Source organism: Neovison vison, chromosome 5, assembly GCF_020171115.1.
Source record: "Neovison vison isolate M4711 chromosome 5, ASM_NN_V1, whole genome shotgun sequence".
Taxonomy (NCBI): Eukaryota; Metazoa; Chordata; class Mammalia; order Carnivora; family Mustelidae; genus Neogale; species Neogale vison.
The window spans coordinates 39,683,461-39,697,866 of record NC_058095.1 but is presented as its reverse complement, the minus strand read 5'-3'; the positions used below and the strand labels follow the sequence as shown (position 1 = coordinate 39,697,866).

Genomic DNA, 14,406 nt, shown 5'->3' with positions numbered 1-14,406 from the left:
GTGGTGAGGCAGATACAACACCCCCCGCGCTGCCACTCGGCTTCCGGGGAGCCAGACCAGCAAAGTGTACTCGAGAGACTAGCGGCCGCCCAGGCCCCGCCCTCGGACCGCCGGCCCCGCCCCCGCCCCGGCCAGGCCCCACCCACCGCCGTCACGTGGTGGGGCGCGGGTTCCAGTTTGCGGCTGGTGAGGCCGCCTAGTATTCGCCATGGAGCTGGCACCGCGGACCTCTCCCTTGTCTCTGCTGCTGCTGCTCCTGCTGCATCTGGGTTCGAGCACCGGTAGGTTCGGACAAAATTTGCATCAGCGGCAGGTGCCTCCTCCTCTCTCCAGGGATGAGCGTCTATTAGTGGGTTTGTGCTTTTGAAAACAAATCTGTTTCCCCCAGTTTCCACCTTGCGTAATTACACCGCTTTAGAACCTCGCTCTTTCTTTCTTTTCTTTCCTTTTCTTCTTCTTTTTAAGTGCCAAGTGCTTTTTCTACCTCTTTCTGGCTCTGCGTGGTCTAGTATTCCTCTCTTCCCTACCCTGAGGTAGAAGGAGTTGTGCAAAATACATGACTGGGGGAAACTGCTGATCAGTGAGGTTTCCACGATCCCAAGTCCACCTCCCTTTTCGTGCGGTGATTGGCTGCTAAGTGGGGTTAATGAGGACTTTTTATTTTGAGCGGAAACGTGTGGGGCGAAGGACCCAGAAATACCAACTCCGCCGCAAATGGGACGTTTTACTGAGAGGAGGTCTTTCTCTCCTGATCAGAACGGACGGCATAATATCTCCCCTCACTGCGATCCTTTTTTGACAAAAACAAACTCGCGTTTAATAGGATGACTTGCAGATCGATTTTTAGCCTTTCAGCAAAGTGTTCCGTGGTCTGATTCAAGATCTGAGAATTCGAACTGGCCACACACTGGCCTTGTGATCTTAACGCAGAGTGCTTAAGAGTTCTCGACTTAACCCTGTGTAAACTCGGGATCATCTGGCCCTTCAGTTTGGGTCTGGGAAATGTCAAATACGTTGCCCCCACCCCTCCCACCCCCATTTTAACAGCAGTCACTGCCAGGGAAGGGAGGAGGGCCATCGGTTAAGTGAAAAGGGACCTGAACCATATCTGTCATTTTCCAAGAGACTGTAATCTTAGGTCACTTGTACAATCTCCAACCACATCTATGATCTAGCCACTCTGTTTTGCTCCTCAAGCCACTTTCTGGTTTTCTTAATCTACATTCTTCTCGCTTCTCACTTCTCCTGTCTCCTCTACTCCCTTCTCTTCTTTTTGAGACCAGTTCTTGTACTTATCCTTGTCGTGGGGGCTTGAAATTTAAGAAAAGAGGAAGTAGAAGGCAGGAAACTCCCCTCACGGAGGATCACCTCTCATCATCTTTGAATGGCAGCCTTTTACCCAGACGGGTACTTGAGACAAAGAACAGTAACTCAAGAGTTGTTACTTTAGCAAAGGTGATGTAGAAAATGTATTGAACCTATTTTTTCTGGATACATATTTTGCAGATGCTACAGAGTTAACTAGGGAAAATCGGAGCTGTGGGATTAAAGGATACATATATATATAGCTTTTGATCTGTGGAATATCTTTCTTTTGATATTTGCAAACCCAAGCTGCCTTCCCCAAAAGTGATGCCAGTGTGCACGCTTTCCAGCAGTGATGAGGACTGCTCTCCTGTCTCCTTGCCATTGGGCACCTGTCATTATTTTTTTAATCTGTCACATAAGCAAAGTTTTTTTGTGTGTGACCTCATATTGGTTTGATTTTCATAACTGAGTATTAGTGATGTTAGCTCTTTCTCACATACTTATCCGACATTCACATTTACTTTTCATAAGTTATTTCTTCAGAGCCTTCACCCATTTGACTATTAGGCTCTTCCTTTTTGAAATTGATCCACACGAGTAAGAAAAATCACCCTTTTTTGTATTTGTTGCATATCATTTTGTATGCCTTTTAATTTTATTTCTGATGTACATAAATTTTGTTGTACAGAAAATATTACAAGTCTCTGTCCTCAACTCTATTGATCTTTTCCTTTATAGCCTCTGGGGTATGCTTACATCACTTCCCCTTCCAGAGGTTAAGAAAAATTCAATTTTCTATATGTATTTTAAAGATTTTATTTATTTATTTAAGAGAGAGTGAGTGAAAGAGAGAACACAAGCAGGGGGAGCAGCAGGCAAAGGGAAAAGCAGGCTTCCCACTGAGCAAAGAGCCTAATGGGCTTGATCCCAGGACCCTGAGATATGACCTGAGCAGAAGGCAGATGCTTAACGATTGAGCCACCCAGGCATCCTCAATTATATTTTTGTATTATTTTTAATATCTAAAATTTAAAATTGAAATACTTGATTCACTTGAAATGTGTTTTGGTTTATAGTGTCATGTAGGGACCTGCATTTTATTTCTCCTTCTCAAAAGCTAACACTTGCCCCAGCAGAAGATAATGAATATTGGTCCCTCTCCTCTGGGATACCTCTTTAATCATATATTAAGTGAGATATAAAGGCCAGCATTTTGCATTTTGCAATTTTCCTTTTTTTCCCCAGAAATGTGAATCTGTCTTTCTAAAACAGAATTATAAAAGTGTTTCATGCTGGGTCACCTAGGTGGTTCAGTGAGTTAAAGCCTCTGCCTTGGGCTCAGGTCATGATCCCGGTGTCCTGGGATTGAGCCCCACATTGGGCTCTCTGCTCAGCAGGGAGTCCACTTCACTTCCTCCTCTCTCTCTCTCTGCCTGCCTCTGCCTACTTGTGATCTCTGTCTGTCCAATAAATAAATAAAATCTTTAAAAAAAAAAGTGTTTCATGCTTACTGTTAAACATATTATATTTTGTAATATTGAATATTACAGGGGGTGCGGAGGAAAAAGTGAAAGTCTCCAGCCTCCTATGTCACTATTAAGTTTGGTTTGCCTTTTTTTTTTTTCAAAGACTTATTTATTTATGGGGTGCCTGGGTGGCTCAGTGGGTTAAAGCCTCTGCCTTCAGCTCAGGTCATGATCTCAGGGTTCTGGGATCGAGCCCCGCATTGGGCTCTCTGCTCAGCAGGGAGCCTGCTTCCTCCTCTCTCTCTGCCTGCCTCTCTGCCTACCTGTGATCTCTGTCTGTCAAATAAATAAATAAAATCTTTAAAAAAATTATTTATTAGAGAGAGAGGGGGTGGGAAGGGCAGAAGGAAAGAATCTCAAGCTGACTCTGCTCAGCCTGGAGCCTGATGCAGGGCTTGAACTCACAACCCTGAGATCAGGACCTAGCTGAGATCTATTATCAGATGCTTAACTGACTGAGCCACCCAGGCCCTCCTGGTTTGCTTTATCCTAAATGAAGTGCTTTTCCTTATCTCTACAGTATACTAGAGTAAATAAAGGGCCTAAAAATAGAAACCAAATCATCTCCAGTTTATCGTGGCCATCTCCATGGGCTTAGAATTTACCTGGACATTACACATTCTTCAGGAAGATCGCGTTGTGCTTGTTTCAGGAGTGGCCACGGACCAGCCGGCAGAGGAGGGAAAGGAAGTATGGAATTATGTGACTGTTCGCAAGGATGCCTACATGTTCTGGTGGCTCTATTATGCCACTAACCCCTGCAAGAACTTCTCAGAACTGCCCCTGGTCATGTGGCTTCAGGTAACAGTGGCTGGGCTGCCTGGTCAGCTTTCCCCACCTGCCACTTTGCTTGCTCTTAAGGACTCACAGCTCAGCGGTGAAGGACTGATCTGATCCAGTGCCCAGTGGGGGGTGGCCAAGGCTTGGGGCTTCGGTGTCCTACCGAGGCAGGCAAAGGCCATGGTATACCAAGGGGGCCATATCAGAGAGTGAGGGGTTCTAGCCTTTGCAGGGGTGTTCCTGTATTAAGCCCAGTCAGTGGCAGGACGCCTTTGTGGAAGCTCTAAATTCACATTCAACTCTGTGCTGACAGAAATGTTTTCAGAGGTTCCCAAGCAAAGGTTGAGGTACCCTGAGCAGCCCTCCCTCTCCCTCTTCTCCCAGTCCTTCCTTAACCCTATCTCCTTGCCGGCGGGAAAGCTGATCTTGAAAGGACTCTGCCTCGTGTAGCTTAGTATCAAATGTTGCACCCTAGCCTTCTCCCTGAGTGTGTTTGCCTTTAATCTTCTTTTTGTAAGATTTTATTTATTTATTCTTGAGAGACAGAAAGAGAGAGCGAGGCAGAGGGAGAAGCAGGCTCCCAAGGAGCAGGAAGCCCGATGCGGGACTCGATCCCAGCACCCCGGGATCATGACCTGAGCCGAAGGCAGACGCTTTACCATGTGAGCCACCCAGGCGCCCTGCCTTTTGATCTTAAGCTCTGATTGTAGGATGGAAGGCAGGGAGCTGGTTGAAGGGCATTAGGGGGCAGGCAGAGGATCGTTTCTTGCCCTCCTACAATACCTGTCCAGAGGTGGCCCACACCCACCTAGAGGACCAGGCTCTAGGGAGGGGTGGAGGAACGCGCTCCCGCTTCAGCCTCTGGAAACTGGACGTATGGCCTGGATGGGGCTCCAGGTTGCTCATGGGTAAAGAAGGTGTCCTGCTGCTCCTCTCCATGGGGTGCAGATGCCACTTTCTCCCAAAATGTTAGTATTCACAAGCACCCTGCTGGTGTCCTGGCCTTGGCCTCCTCAGCTAGCCCCTGCAGACGTTTCTGGTGAGATAGAGCTCCGAGGAGCCCTTTGTAGGGAGGGCCCTTTCTCTTATAGCATTATCACAACTCTCTCCTTGGGGGCTGGAGGTGAGGCCCAGCCTGAGGGTAGAGATAGGAAGATGTCTGAGGAAAGATCCCATGTGTGTATTTCAGGAACTTCTGTCCACCCCAGGCTGCAGGGGCGGTGGGGGAGGGGCGATGCGGCCCACTTCCGTTTTCTGAGCTTTGGTTTTTTAGTCTGAGGAATTTTGAGGGTGTTGAACTTTTTTATTAATCAGCAGGACTTTTTCTACCCTCAAGTGAAAGCTGATGTACGGAGTCAGAGCAGAAAGCAGAAGTGCTTGGCGTGTAGGCCTGGTGCTCCCCTTTGTCACATGCTGCCCTAAGGCACTTTCTGGGCTCTCGGAATGTAAAAATTCTTCAGTTCCAGAAGCTGCAAACCTTCCCTTTGGTTGATTGTAGAGTGAGGTGGTGGTTCTATCTGAATTACTTGCCAGGATTTTTATAAAGGTTTATTTATTTATTTGGGGGGACGGGGTAGGGAGAGGGAGAGAATCCCAGGCTGACTCCGCTTGGGCTCAAGCTCATGATCCTGAGATCACAACCTGAGCCCAAACCAAGAGTCAGATGCACCACAGACGGCGCCACCCAGGTACCCCAGCTGGCAACATTTTAAATTCAAGACACTTCTTTCCTTTTTCCAAAAATCAGGAGACTTGGCCCCCTTGGGGCCTGACCCTGCTCTGCCAGAGCTGAGTGGCCGTGGCCCCCCGTGAGACAGGGCAGGAGCTTCTGGAGGAGGGGATCCCTCTGCCCACAGCTGAGTTCTCTGCTCCGTACGTACTCTTCGTGGCCCCCACAGGCTGCCCAGTTTGTGACCTTTGGTTAGGGTTACCCTCTGAGCTGAGATACTGTGTGAAGGTTCTCAACAGGCTGGCTAACCAGCCTGCCTTTCATTTCCTCAGAGCCCCATGGGAAAAGGAAAAAGACTATGATTAGGGAAGAAATAATTAATTTAGATTAAAAGATCTGTTTTAGCAGCTTGCTGACGATGCACATACTGCGTTCTGTGGGTAGGTCCTTGAGACTTGAGGTCATGTCGCCCGAGTGAAGTAATTCTGAGTGGAGCAGTAAGCTATTTTAGGTACACTTGCAAGTCATGGAAGCCTTTTGGTTGATCTGCTGACACATTTCCCATATTTCAGTCACTGGTAGTCTTGGGCCATGACAGCACCCCATCCCAAAGTTCCAAAGGAAAAAGGATTTTGCAGTGGAATGTTCTCAAGCAGAACAGAAACATCCTCCAGCCAGTTTCTCGTTGCCATGGGTGGGGGCGAGGTGGGGGGGACAGTGGAAGGAGTGTCGTCACCTGCCGACAACCACAGCTTATCAAAAGCGGGACAGGAAATTGGGATTTGGAGGATCCCAATAGGGATCCCAGGATTCCCAGGATTCCCAGCGTCACTCCTTTCGCTCTGGTGCTGTCCCCCGTCTCCCAGTTAGTCGGCAAGGAGAAAGGGGCCCAGCGCTCACCTGAGGATACACACTTGCTCTTAATTCACTGCGTGTTGCATTATAAGCATTTTTCAGTGTTGCCACACAGTTTCCTATAGTTTATGGTTCTAAATGGCCATTTTAAGTCTGTCTTGTAGATGTGTCATAATTTACTAACCTGTTCCCAAGTGAGGGACGCTGCAGGTGCATCCTTTCACTGTTACAGGCATCGCTGCGATGAACTGTGCCTCTGGCTGGTGGGCGTCTTACCACACTATTAGGAAAACCTAAGATACAGAGGGCATATAATTAGAAGGATTTATAGCCACCCAGCTCTATAATAGTTTGGTGTAGGTTCAAAACATTGCATACTTTCGTACAGTCTTTCCCTGCTGGGCTCTTCCAGTTACCCCTGAACCCTGACCCTATGTTGTCTCTCTCTCTCTTTTTTTTTTTTTTAAAGATTTTTATTTATTTATTTGACAGAGAGAGAAAGTGCACAAGAAGGGGAAGCAGCAGGCAGAGGGAGAAGCAGACTCCCCGCAAAGCAGGGATCCCAATGTGGGGCTCAAACCCAGGACCCCGAGATCACGACCCAAGCTAAAGGCAGTTGCTTAACTGACTGAGCGCCCCAGGCTCCCTGACTTTTTTTTTTTTCTTTAGATTTCCCTATACAGATAGCCCTGGCTTCTCTTTTGCCAGAGTTATTCCTTCCATGTTTGTGTCTCTCTTTCCTATCTGTCTTGCTCATGTACGGGGAGGCAGTATCCTTTTATTTGAGACCTACCCCCTCAGCTCAGCTGGCCCCTAAGACGCTGTCCAGAAGAGCACTGACCATGCTTTCCCCTGATCATCTCCAGAAGGGCCTCCCTCCCTCACTTAGCCCTTCACAACCCACAGGACCTCCCATCTCTCATGGTTGGGCCCCAGCACCGAGCTCTGGTCACAGTCCTGCCCCACCCTTCATCCTGGGTACACAACAGTATTGGGTCCTCCCTGCTCTGGGACTTTTGCATTTGCTAAATTCTATCCTGGGGATCCAGTGATCAAATCTGCATCCCTTGTCGGTCTGCAGGGACACTGAGGAGAGGGTGGTGGGATGGAGAGTCACAGGGCCCCAGGTCTGGGCCTGGCAGCCCCTGCATTGTCCTGTGCCTTCCCTGGCCCTTACTGCTCATCTTGGAAATGAGAGAGGACGGACGAGGTGTTTTGAAGGTCAGTGACCCCATGGCAGGCCAGGGTTCAACCTCAGAGGATTGGAAATAGGAAAGTTCTCTCTGGGGCTCTATGGCCACATCTTTCCATTTACTTTATTTATTTATTCGCTTATTTACTATTTTAATTTTTTAAAAAATATTTTATTTATTTGTTTGTCAGAGAGAGAGAGAGAGCACAAGTGCACAAGCAGGCAGAGGTGGAGAGAGAAGCAGGCTCCCTGCTGAGCAAGGAGCCCTATGTGGGACTCGATCCCAGGACCCTGGGATCATGACCCGAGCCCAAGGCAGCTGCTTAACCCACTGAGCCACCCAGATGCCCTAATTTTAATTTTATTTTCAAGTACTTTCTACACCCAACATGGGGCTCAAACTCACAAACCTGAGTTGAGTCGTGGGCCCTGTGGACTCAGCCAGCCAGACGTCCCTGGGTCTTTTCCCTTTAATAAGGCTTGAGCAGTTAGGAGGGGGCTCTGTTGGTCCAGACAGAGTTGATCTTTGGTATAATGTTGCCCCAGCCATTGCTAAATCGTATGTTGTTGTCGTGAATGTGGTCGTTGTCATAATGATGATTTGACCCATGTTTTCTCTGGGTTTATTTTTGTTTATTTTCTCTTCCACAGGGTGGCCCGGGTGGTTCCAGCACTGGATTTGGAAATTTCGAGGAGATTGGGCCCCTTGATAGTGATCTCAAACCACGAAGAAGCTCCTGGGTACCGTGAGCACAGCCCCTAACTGCAAATGCCCTTTGGCCTCCCCAGGGCTCAGCCCCACCGGGCCTGACCCATTCTGGGTGGGATCACAAGTCTAGCCATCCTGTCCGGTCCCTTTTCCCATGTGTCCTGGGGCCTTGCCTACTTACCACAGGCTTCCTCTCTCTCCTTCCCACATCCCTGACCTTTCTCTCCACTTGGCAGCAGAAGCCTATTCTAGCTGACAGCTTGGACCTCCTCACTTCCCACATCTTGGCCATCTCTGTAGTCCAACTGTAGGGTCCCTGCCTCCAGCCACAACCCCCCGTCCTGTCCCCTCTCCCCTCACCTGCCTTGCTTCTTGACTCCATCAAGACCTCAGACCCCTTGTCCTCAAACTTTCTGGTGTGCCTCCAATTCTGTCTCCCTCCCTCCCTCATTCTTAGTCTCACTTTTTGCCCTAACCCCTCTCTGTTCAACCCCTGGCTCCTTCATCCTTCTCCCGGAACAGCCCTGCCACCCCCAAGCGTGGGTGCGTCCCACTGTCTGCCTGCTTGGCTCCTACTCCCAAGTGCCCAGCCCTGGTGGGCAACACGGCAGTGTTGGCGGGGTGGGGCTGTTGCCTGGCTGTGGGCTTTGCCGGGCCTTAGGGGGCCGCCTCCGCTGTGCGCTGCAACTCCACTCCCCTCCCTGCCTGCCCAGGAGAATAGAGCTATCCCCTGCAACCAGCTGCCCCCATCCTTGCTAGTAAGGTTTGACCTCTCTACCCCTTTCTAGCCTCCTCCCCATCTCAGAACAACATGTGGCCTCCTCTCTGCCGGTGTCCCTTCCTCCAGGATTCCATTCAGACAGTTACTACCTTTCCCTGCCCTTGTGCTGTCTCTAGACTCTCTTCTCCCTGGGATACAGACATGCATAGGTTTTCCCCAGCCTATCACACCAATCCCTCCAGCTCCCTCCCTTTCTTTTCTTTTTTTTAAAGATTTTATTTATTTATTTGACAGAGAGAAATTACAAGTAGGCAGAGAGGCAGGCAGAGAGAGAGAGGAGGAAGCAGGTTCCCCGCTGAGCAGAGATCCCGATGCGGGACTCGATCCCAGGACCCTGAGATCATGACCCGAGCCGAAGGCAGCAGCTTAACCCACTGAGCCACCCAGGCGCCTGCTCCCTCCCTTTCTTAAAGAATTCTTTATATAGGCATACCTTGGAGATACTGTGGGTTCCGTTCTGGACCCCTACGGTAAAGTGGGTCAGATGAATTTTTTTACTTCCCGGGGCATATTCAAGTTATGCTTACCCTATACTGTGGCCTGCTCCATGGGCACTGAAGTGATGTGTGAAAAAACGATGTACGTACCTTAATGAAAAGGGCCCTATTGCTAAAAAGTGCTAGCCATCATCTGAGCTTTCCGTGGAGTGGTAATCACTGGTTACAGAGAGCCGTAAGAAGTACAGTAATAATGAAACAGTTTGAAACCTTGCAAGAATTACCAAAATATGGCCCAGGGACATGAAATGAGCAGGTGCTTTTGGGAAAATGGTGCCGGTAGACTTGCTCGAGGCGGGGCTACATGCAAACCTTCAATTTATAGAAAGTGCAGTAAAATGAGGTGTGCCTCTGTTCACTGCTCTAGTCTTCACCTCCTATTTATGCCTTCACCTGGAGCTTTCTGGGCTGGGGGCTAGGGCTGGGGGCAGAGGAGAGTGGGTGCTCTGGAATGCAATACATCGTAGCCCTAGGAGGGAGTATGCAAATCTCCTCTGTCACCGTGAGGAGGCTGGGCAGCCCTGTCCTAACCCACTTCACTCTCTCCCCATAACTCTGCTGGAGCGCCTGTCCCCAGGGCCCTGCTGGCTTTCCAGTCCCAAGTCTGGCAGATCCTGCATGGGATTCTTTTCATGGACTTTTTTGCTTCGTACTCTGTGTCCCATACTCTGTCCTTGGTAACTTTCTCTTCTGTGTGTTCTCTAGGCAGCCCTGTCCTCTCAGACTGCTTTAATCACACATAGAAGGTGATGACTCCTAAGTCCTTATCTCTAGCTCAGAACCTTTTGCCCCAGAACTTTTCTCCATTTGCTTCTGGGATGTCTCCATGTGAATGTCTCTCATAATTCCCTATTCAACATACCCAAACTATAGTCATTAGCACACCGGACTGCCCACCCACAAAATCAGCCAACTCCATTGTTCCTTGCTGTGGCGAATAGTCCCACCATCCCATCAGGTGCCTGAACCAAACCAGAGAGCCATCCTTGTCTTCCCCTGCCCCTCACCCTGCTTGTCCAATCAGTTTTACCTAAAAATGAATTATTTTTTTAAAGGATTATATTTATTTGAGAGAGAGAGAGAGAGCACAAGCAGGGGCAGAGGGAGAAGCAGGCTCCCCACTGAGCACAGAGTCTGACGCAGAGCTTGATCCCAGGACCCTGGGTTCATGACCTTGCCGAAGGCAGATGCCTTACCGACTGAGCCACCTAGGCACCCCTAAAAACGAATTCTTAAAATAAAGCCTTGTTGAAATAAAATCCGCACACCATACGACTCACCCATTGAAAGTGTATGATTCAGTGGCTTTCGGTATATTCAGTTTTACAACCGTTACCATGGTTAATTTCAGAACATTTTCACTACCCTCCCATCCCAGAAAACCACATACCCCTTAGCTATTAAGCACTAGTCTCTCCTTAGGCTGCCGCTCTGCAACCTTCGTCTCTGTAGGCTTGGCTGGGTAAGCCGTCTTGTAACTATGGAGTCATACCGTATGTGGCCTTCGGTGTGTGGCTTCCTTCACGTCTCGTGATATTTACAGGGTACATCCATGTCGTATGTGCCACTAGAGCCCCTTTGGTACGGCTGAATAACGTTCCGTTGTATGGATGGACCACATTCTCTCTGTCTCTCCATCTGTTGATGGACAGCTGGGTTGTTTCCATCCTTTGGCTCTGATGATGAGTGCAGGGGACCCTGGGGCTCAAACATTCGTAGGAGTTCCTGTTTTTGGTTTTGAGGGGGATCTACCTCGAAGTGGAGTGGCTGGGTCATCTGGTAACTCTATGTTAGACCCCCACGCGTTCTTAACATTCTTCATCCCTCCCTTTCCCATCCTCTCTAGTGGCTGCTTTCAGAGCGCCTCTCTGATGCAATTCGTTCCTTAGTTTAATATCTTCCAATTCCCAAAATATCAGATTCCTGGGCATAAGCTGGTCTCTGCCTATCTCCTGCCCCATGTCCCAACATCTGTCTTTGTACGCCCTCCCTTCAGGCCTCTGCTTGGCCAGTTCCTTGGCGTGGACCTCATTCCTTTGGCCCCTCACTCTCTACTGCCTTCCCATACTCATGTCTATCATTCAAGACTCAGTGCGGGACTGCCTCTTCCTCAAGGTTTCCTCGGAGTCCTTGGATTCTCTTTGTCCGTCTCCCTCAAGTGCAGTTTACCTTTGCCTCAGGGTCTTTGCACATGCTGTTCCCTTGGCCTGGAACATTCCAGAACTTGCTTCTGACTGAAATATCACTCCCATGTGAAGTAGCCGAGTGCCACACTGGCTCGTTCACAAGTTTCCCAGAACTCCGAGTGTAGTACGACTCGGCAGAGTCTGAATGAGAAGTGAGGAGGCCAGGCCTGAGTGCTGTGCTGCTATTATTTGTCCAGCTTTGTGATCTTCCTTGGACAAGTCCTGGGTCTTTTCTCAACTTTAATTCCCTGATCGGTAAAGGACATGGCTGGACTGTGTCACCAGGGATGATCCTTCCAGACAGAAGAGTCTATAGCCCTGAGCCTCTGGAAAAGGTATTAGGATAAATTCTGTGCTCGTGGTGTTCTGGAGGCCAGACTGGTGTGGAAATTGGATTCATCTTGAAAAAAACTGATGGTGATGTTCAGACCTGGGATGTACTGTCTCTGCTTTGAGCCGTGGCTCTTGCTGACACTGTGTGGTCCTACCTGAGCTCACGGATTACATTTAAGACACTATGTTGTGTGAAAGTGACAGCTAGGATGCTTTGGTCCCTGTGTATACAGACATACCTCTTCTTTCCTTTGCTTTTCTTTGCCTTAGTAGTCTACGTTCCTGGCCCTTCTTATTTATTTTCTTAAAGGAGGTTCCAGGCCCAGTGTGAGGCTTGAACTCACAACCCTGAGGTCCGGAGTTGCAGGCTCTACTGACTAAGCCAGCCGGGCGCCTGTCCTGTCCCTTATTATTTTTTGAAATCCCTTTTAGCAGTAGGATTGTAAATTCACTGATATTTTCATATGCCTGGGTTCAAGTGCATAGAAGATGGTGGAAATAAAAAAAAAAATAAAATAAAAATAAATTTTAAAAAGATGGTGGAAAGACAGTTGGTGACTAACTGACTGTACCACTTGACTTTCCTGTGTGACGTGTAGCTCCAGTCGGCCAGTCTCCTATTCGTGGATAACCCAGTGGGCACTGGGTTCAGTTACGTGAACAGGAGTGACGCGTATGCCAAAGACCTCGCCACTGTGGTGTCAGACATGATGGTTCTCCTGAAGACTTTCTTCGATTGCCACAAGGAATTTCAGGTGAACAGTGACTCGGGGACGGCTAAGCAGAGGGGGTAGCAGTCACACTGTTGTAGCCATCTGAATTAACTTCGATTTCCCCAGGAGTTCAATGTCCAGCTGTTACCAGAGAAAACCTTTCTGCACCCGAGAGCAGGTTGTGGCCTTTTGTTTCTGTCATCTCTGAAAGTGGTTTTGAGCTTAATATGGAGGAAAAGACCAAGAAAAGAGATTTGTCTGGCCATTACATGCAGTAGAAATGTGAAATCAATTCATGTGGGGGAAAAAAAAGGCATTCAGCATATTTAATTCTTTGTAAATCCCTTTTCTTGCTAGACGATTCCATTCTACATTTTCTCAGAGTCCTACGGAGGAAAAATGGCAGCCGGCATTGGTCTAGAACTTTATAAGGTAACGGAGGAGAGGACTGTTGTTTTGGTTTCAGATAAAAACTGATTGTGTTCCTTTCTGTATCACCTGATAACTGAATATACTTTGAGTGGGACCTTGTATAAAGTCTGTAATAACCACAAAAGGTTTCAAAGAGAACAGTGAAGGTTGCCCTAGCAGATGTGGAACAGGCTATAAAGAAAGCTACACCATGAGGCGCCTGGGTGGCTAAGTTGTGAAGCATCTCCCTTCAGCTCAGGTCATGATCCCAGGGTCCTGGGATGGAGCCCTGCATCGGACTCCCTGCTCAGTGGGAAGCCTGCTTCTCCCTCTCCCACTCCCCTGTCTGTGTTCCCTCTCTCGCTTTCTCTCTCTCTATCAAAGAAAGTAATTAATTAATTAATTAATTAAAAAAAGAAAGCTATAGCAAGTAAACCAATGTGGTACTAGCACAGCAGCAGACTAACGGATTAAATGTAGCAGGATATGATGTGTATATATGTGTATGTAAGTAACATATATGTGTTGTGCATATGATCATATAGCATGAACATATGCGATGATAAGATCGCATTTTAAATCATTGGGCAGCAGATAGGATACTCAGTGAATGGTATGGAAACGAATGGCTCTCACTTTGAAAAACCATCATGTGGAATTCTTTCTCTCATAAAATATTGGTTCAAGATTAAATATCTAAACATAAGAGGCACCTGGGTGGCTCAGCAAGTTAAACCTCTGCCTTCGGCTCAGGTCATGATCCCAGCCAGGGTCCTGGGATCAAGCCCCGCATTGGGCTCTGTGCTCCGCAGGGAGTCTGCTTCCTTCTCTCTGCCTGCCTCTCTGCCTACTTGTGATCTCTGTCTGTCAAATAAATAAATAAAATCTTAAAAAAAAAAAAATCTAAACATTAAAAAAAAATCTAAGCATAAAAACCAAAACTGTAAGAGAACCTGAGGCTTTCCTTCATTGTTTTAATTTTCTTTTAATTTTTAAATGATTATTATTATTATTATTATTATTTAGAGAGAGAGAACGTGAGCCAGAGAAGGAGGTAGGACAAAGGGAGGGAGAGAGAGAATCTCAAGCAGACTCCATGCCCAGCACAGAACTCAACATGGGGCTCCATCTTACAACCCCGAGATCCTGACCTGAGCCTAAATCAAGACTTGGACACAACTGACTGAGCCCCTAAAGCTCTCCGTCATAGGATGGAACACCCAATAGCCAAAAAGAATGAGGTTGACGTATTTAGACCCCATGCAGATTTAAACTTAAGAGTTCCATAGATAATTTCAAAAGATGTATATATACACAAATACATAATAGAAAAAGTATTCATATTGATAACCATAAACAAGGACAATATCCTAGTAGCAAATGGGCAAATATAAACAAGCCATTTATAGAAAAAATCCAAACAGCCATGAACCTAGGACAAATGCT

General features: G+C 47.8%; 1 protein-coding gene across 1 annotated transcript in view; it reads left to right on the top strand.

Moving 5' to 3' along the window:
• The first annotated feature begins 169 nt into the window (after window positions 1-169).
• The window catches only part of SCPEP1 (serine carboxypeptidase 1), a 32,408-nt gene continuing 18,171 nt past the window's right edge, over window positions 170-14,406 (top strand). Inside the window, exons 1-5 of the mRNA XM_044248618.1 lie at window positions 170-281; window positions 3,487-3,635; window positions 7,982-8,071; window positions 12,436-12,591; window positions 12,907-12,981. Coding sequence (XP_044104553.1) covers window positions 209-281; window positions 3,487-3,635; window positions 7,982-8,071; window positions 12,436-12,591; window positions 12,907-12,981 — 543 coding nt within the window. The 5' untranslated portion in view covers window positions 170-208. The remainder of the gene's footprint in view (window positions 282-3,486; window positions 3,636-7,981; window positions 8,072-12,435; window positions 12,592-12,906; window positions 12,982-14,406) is intronic.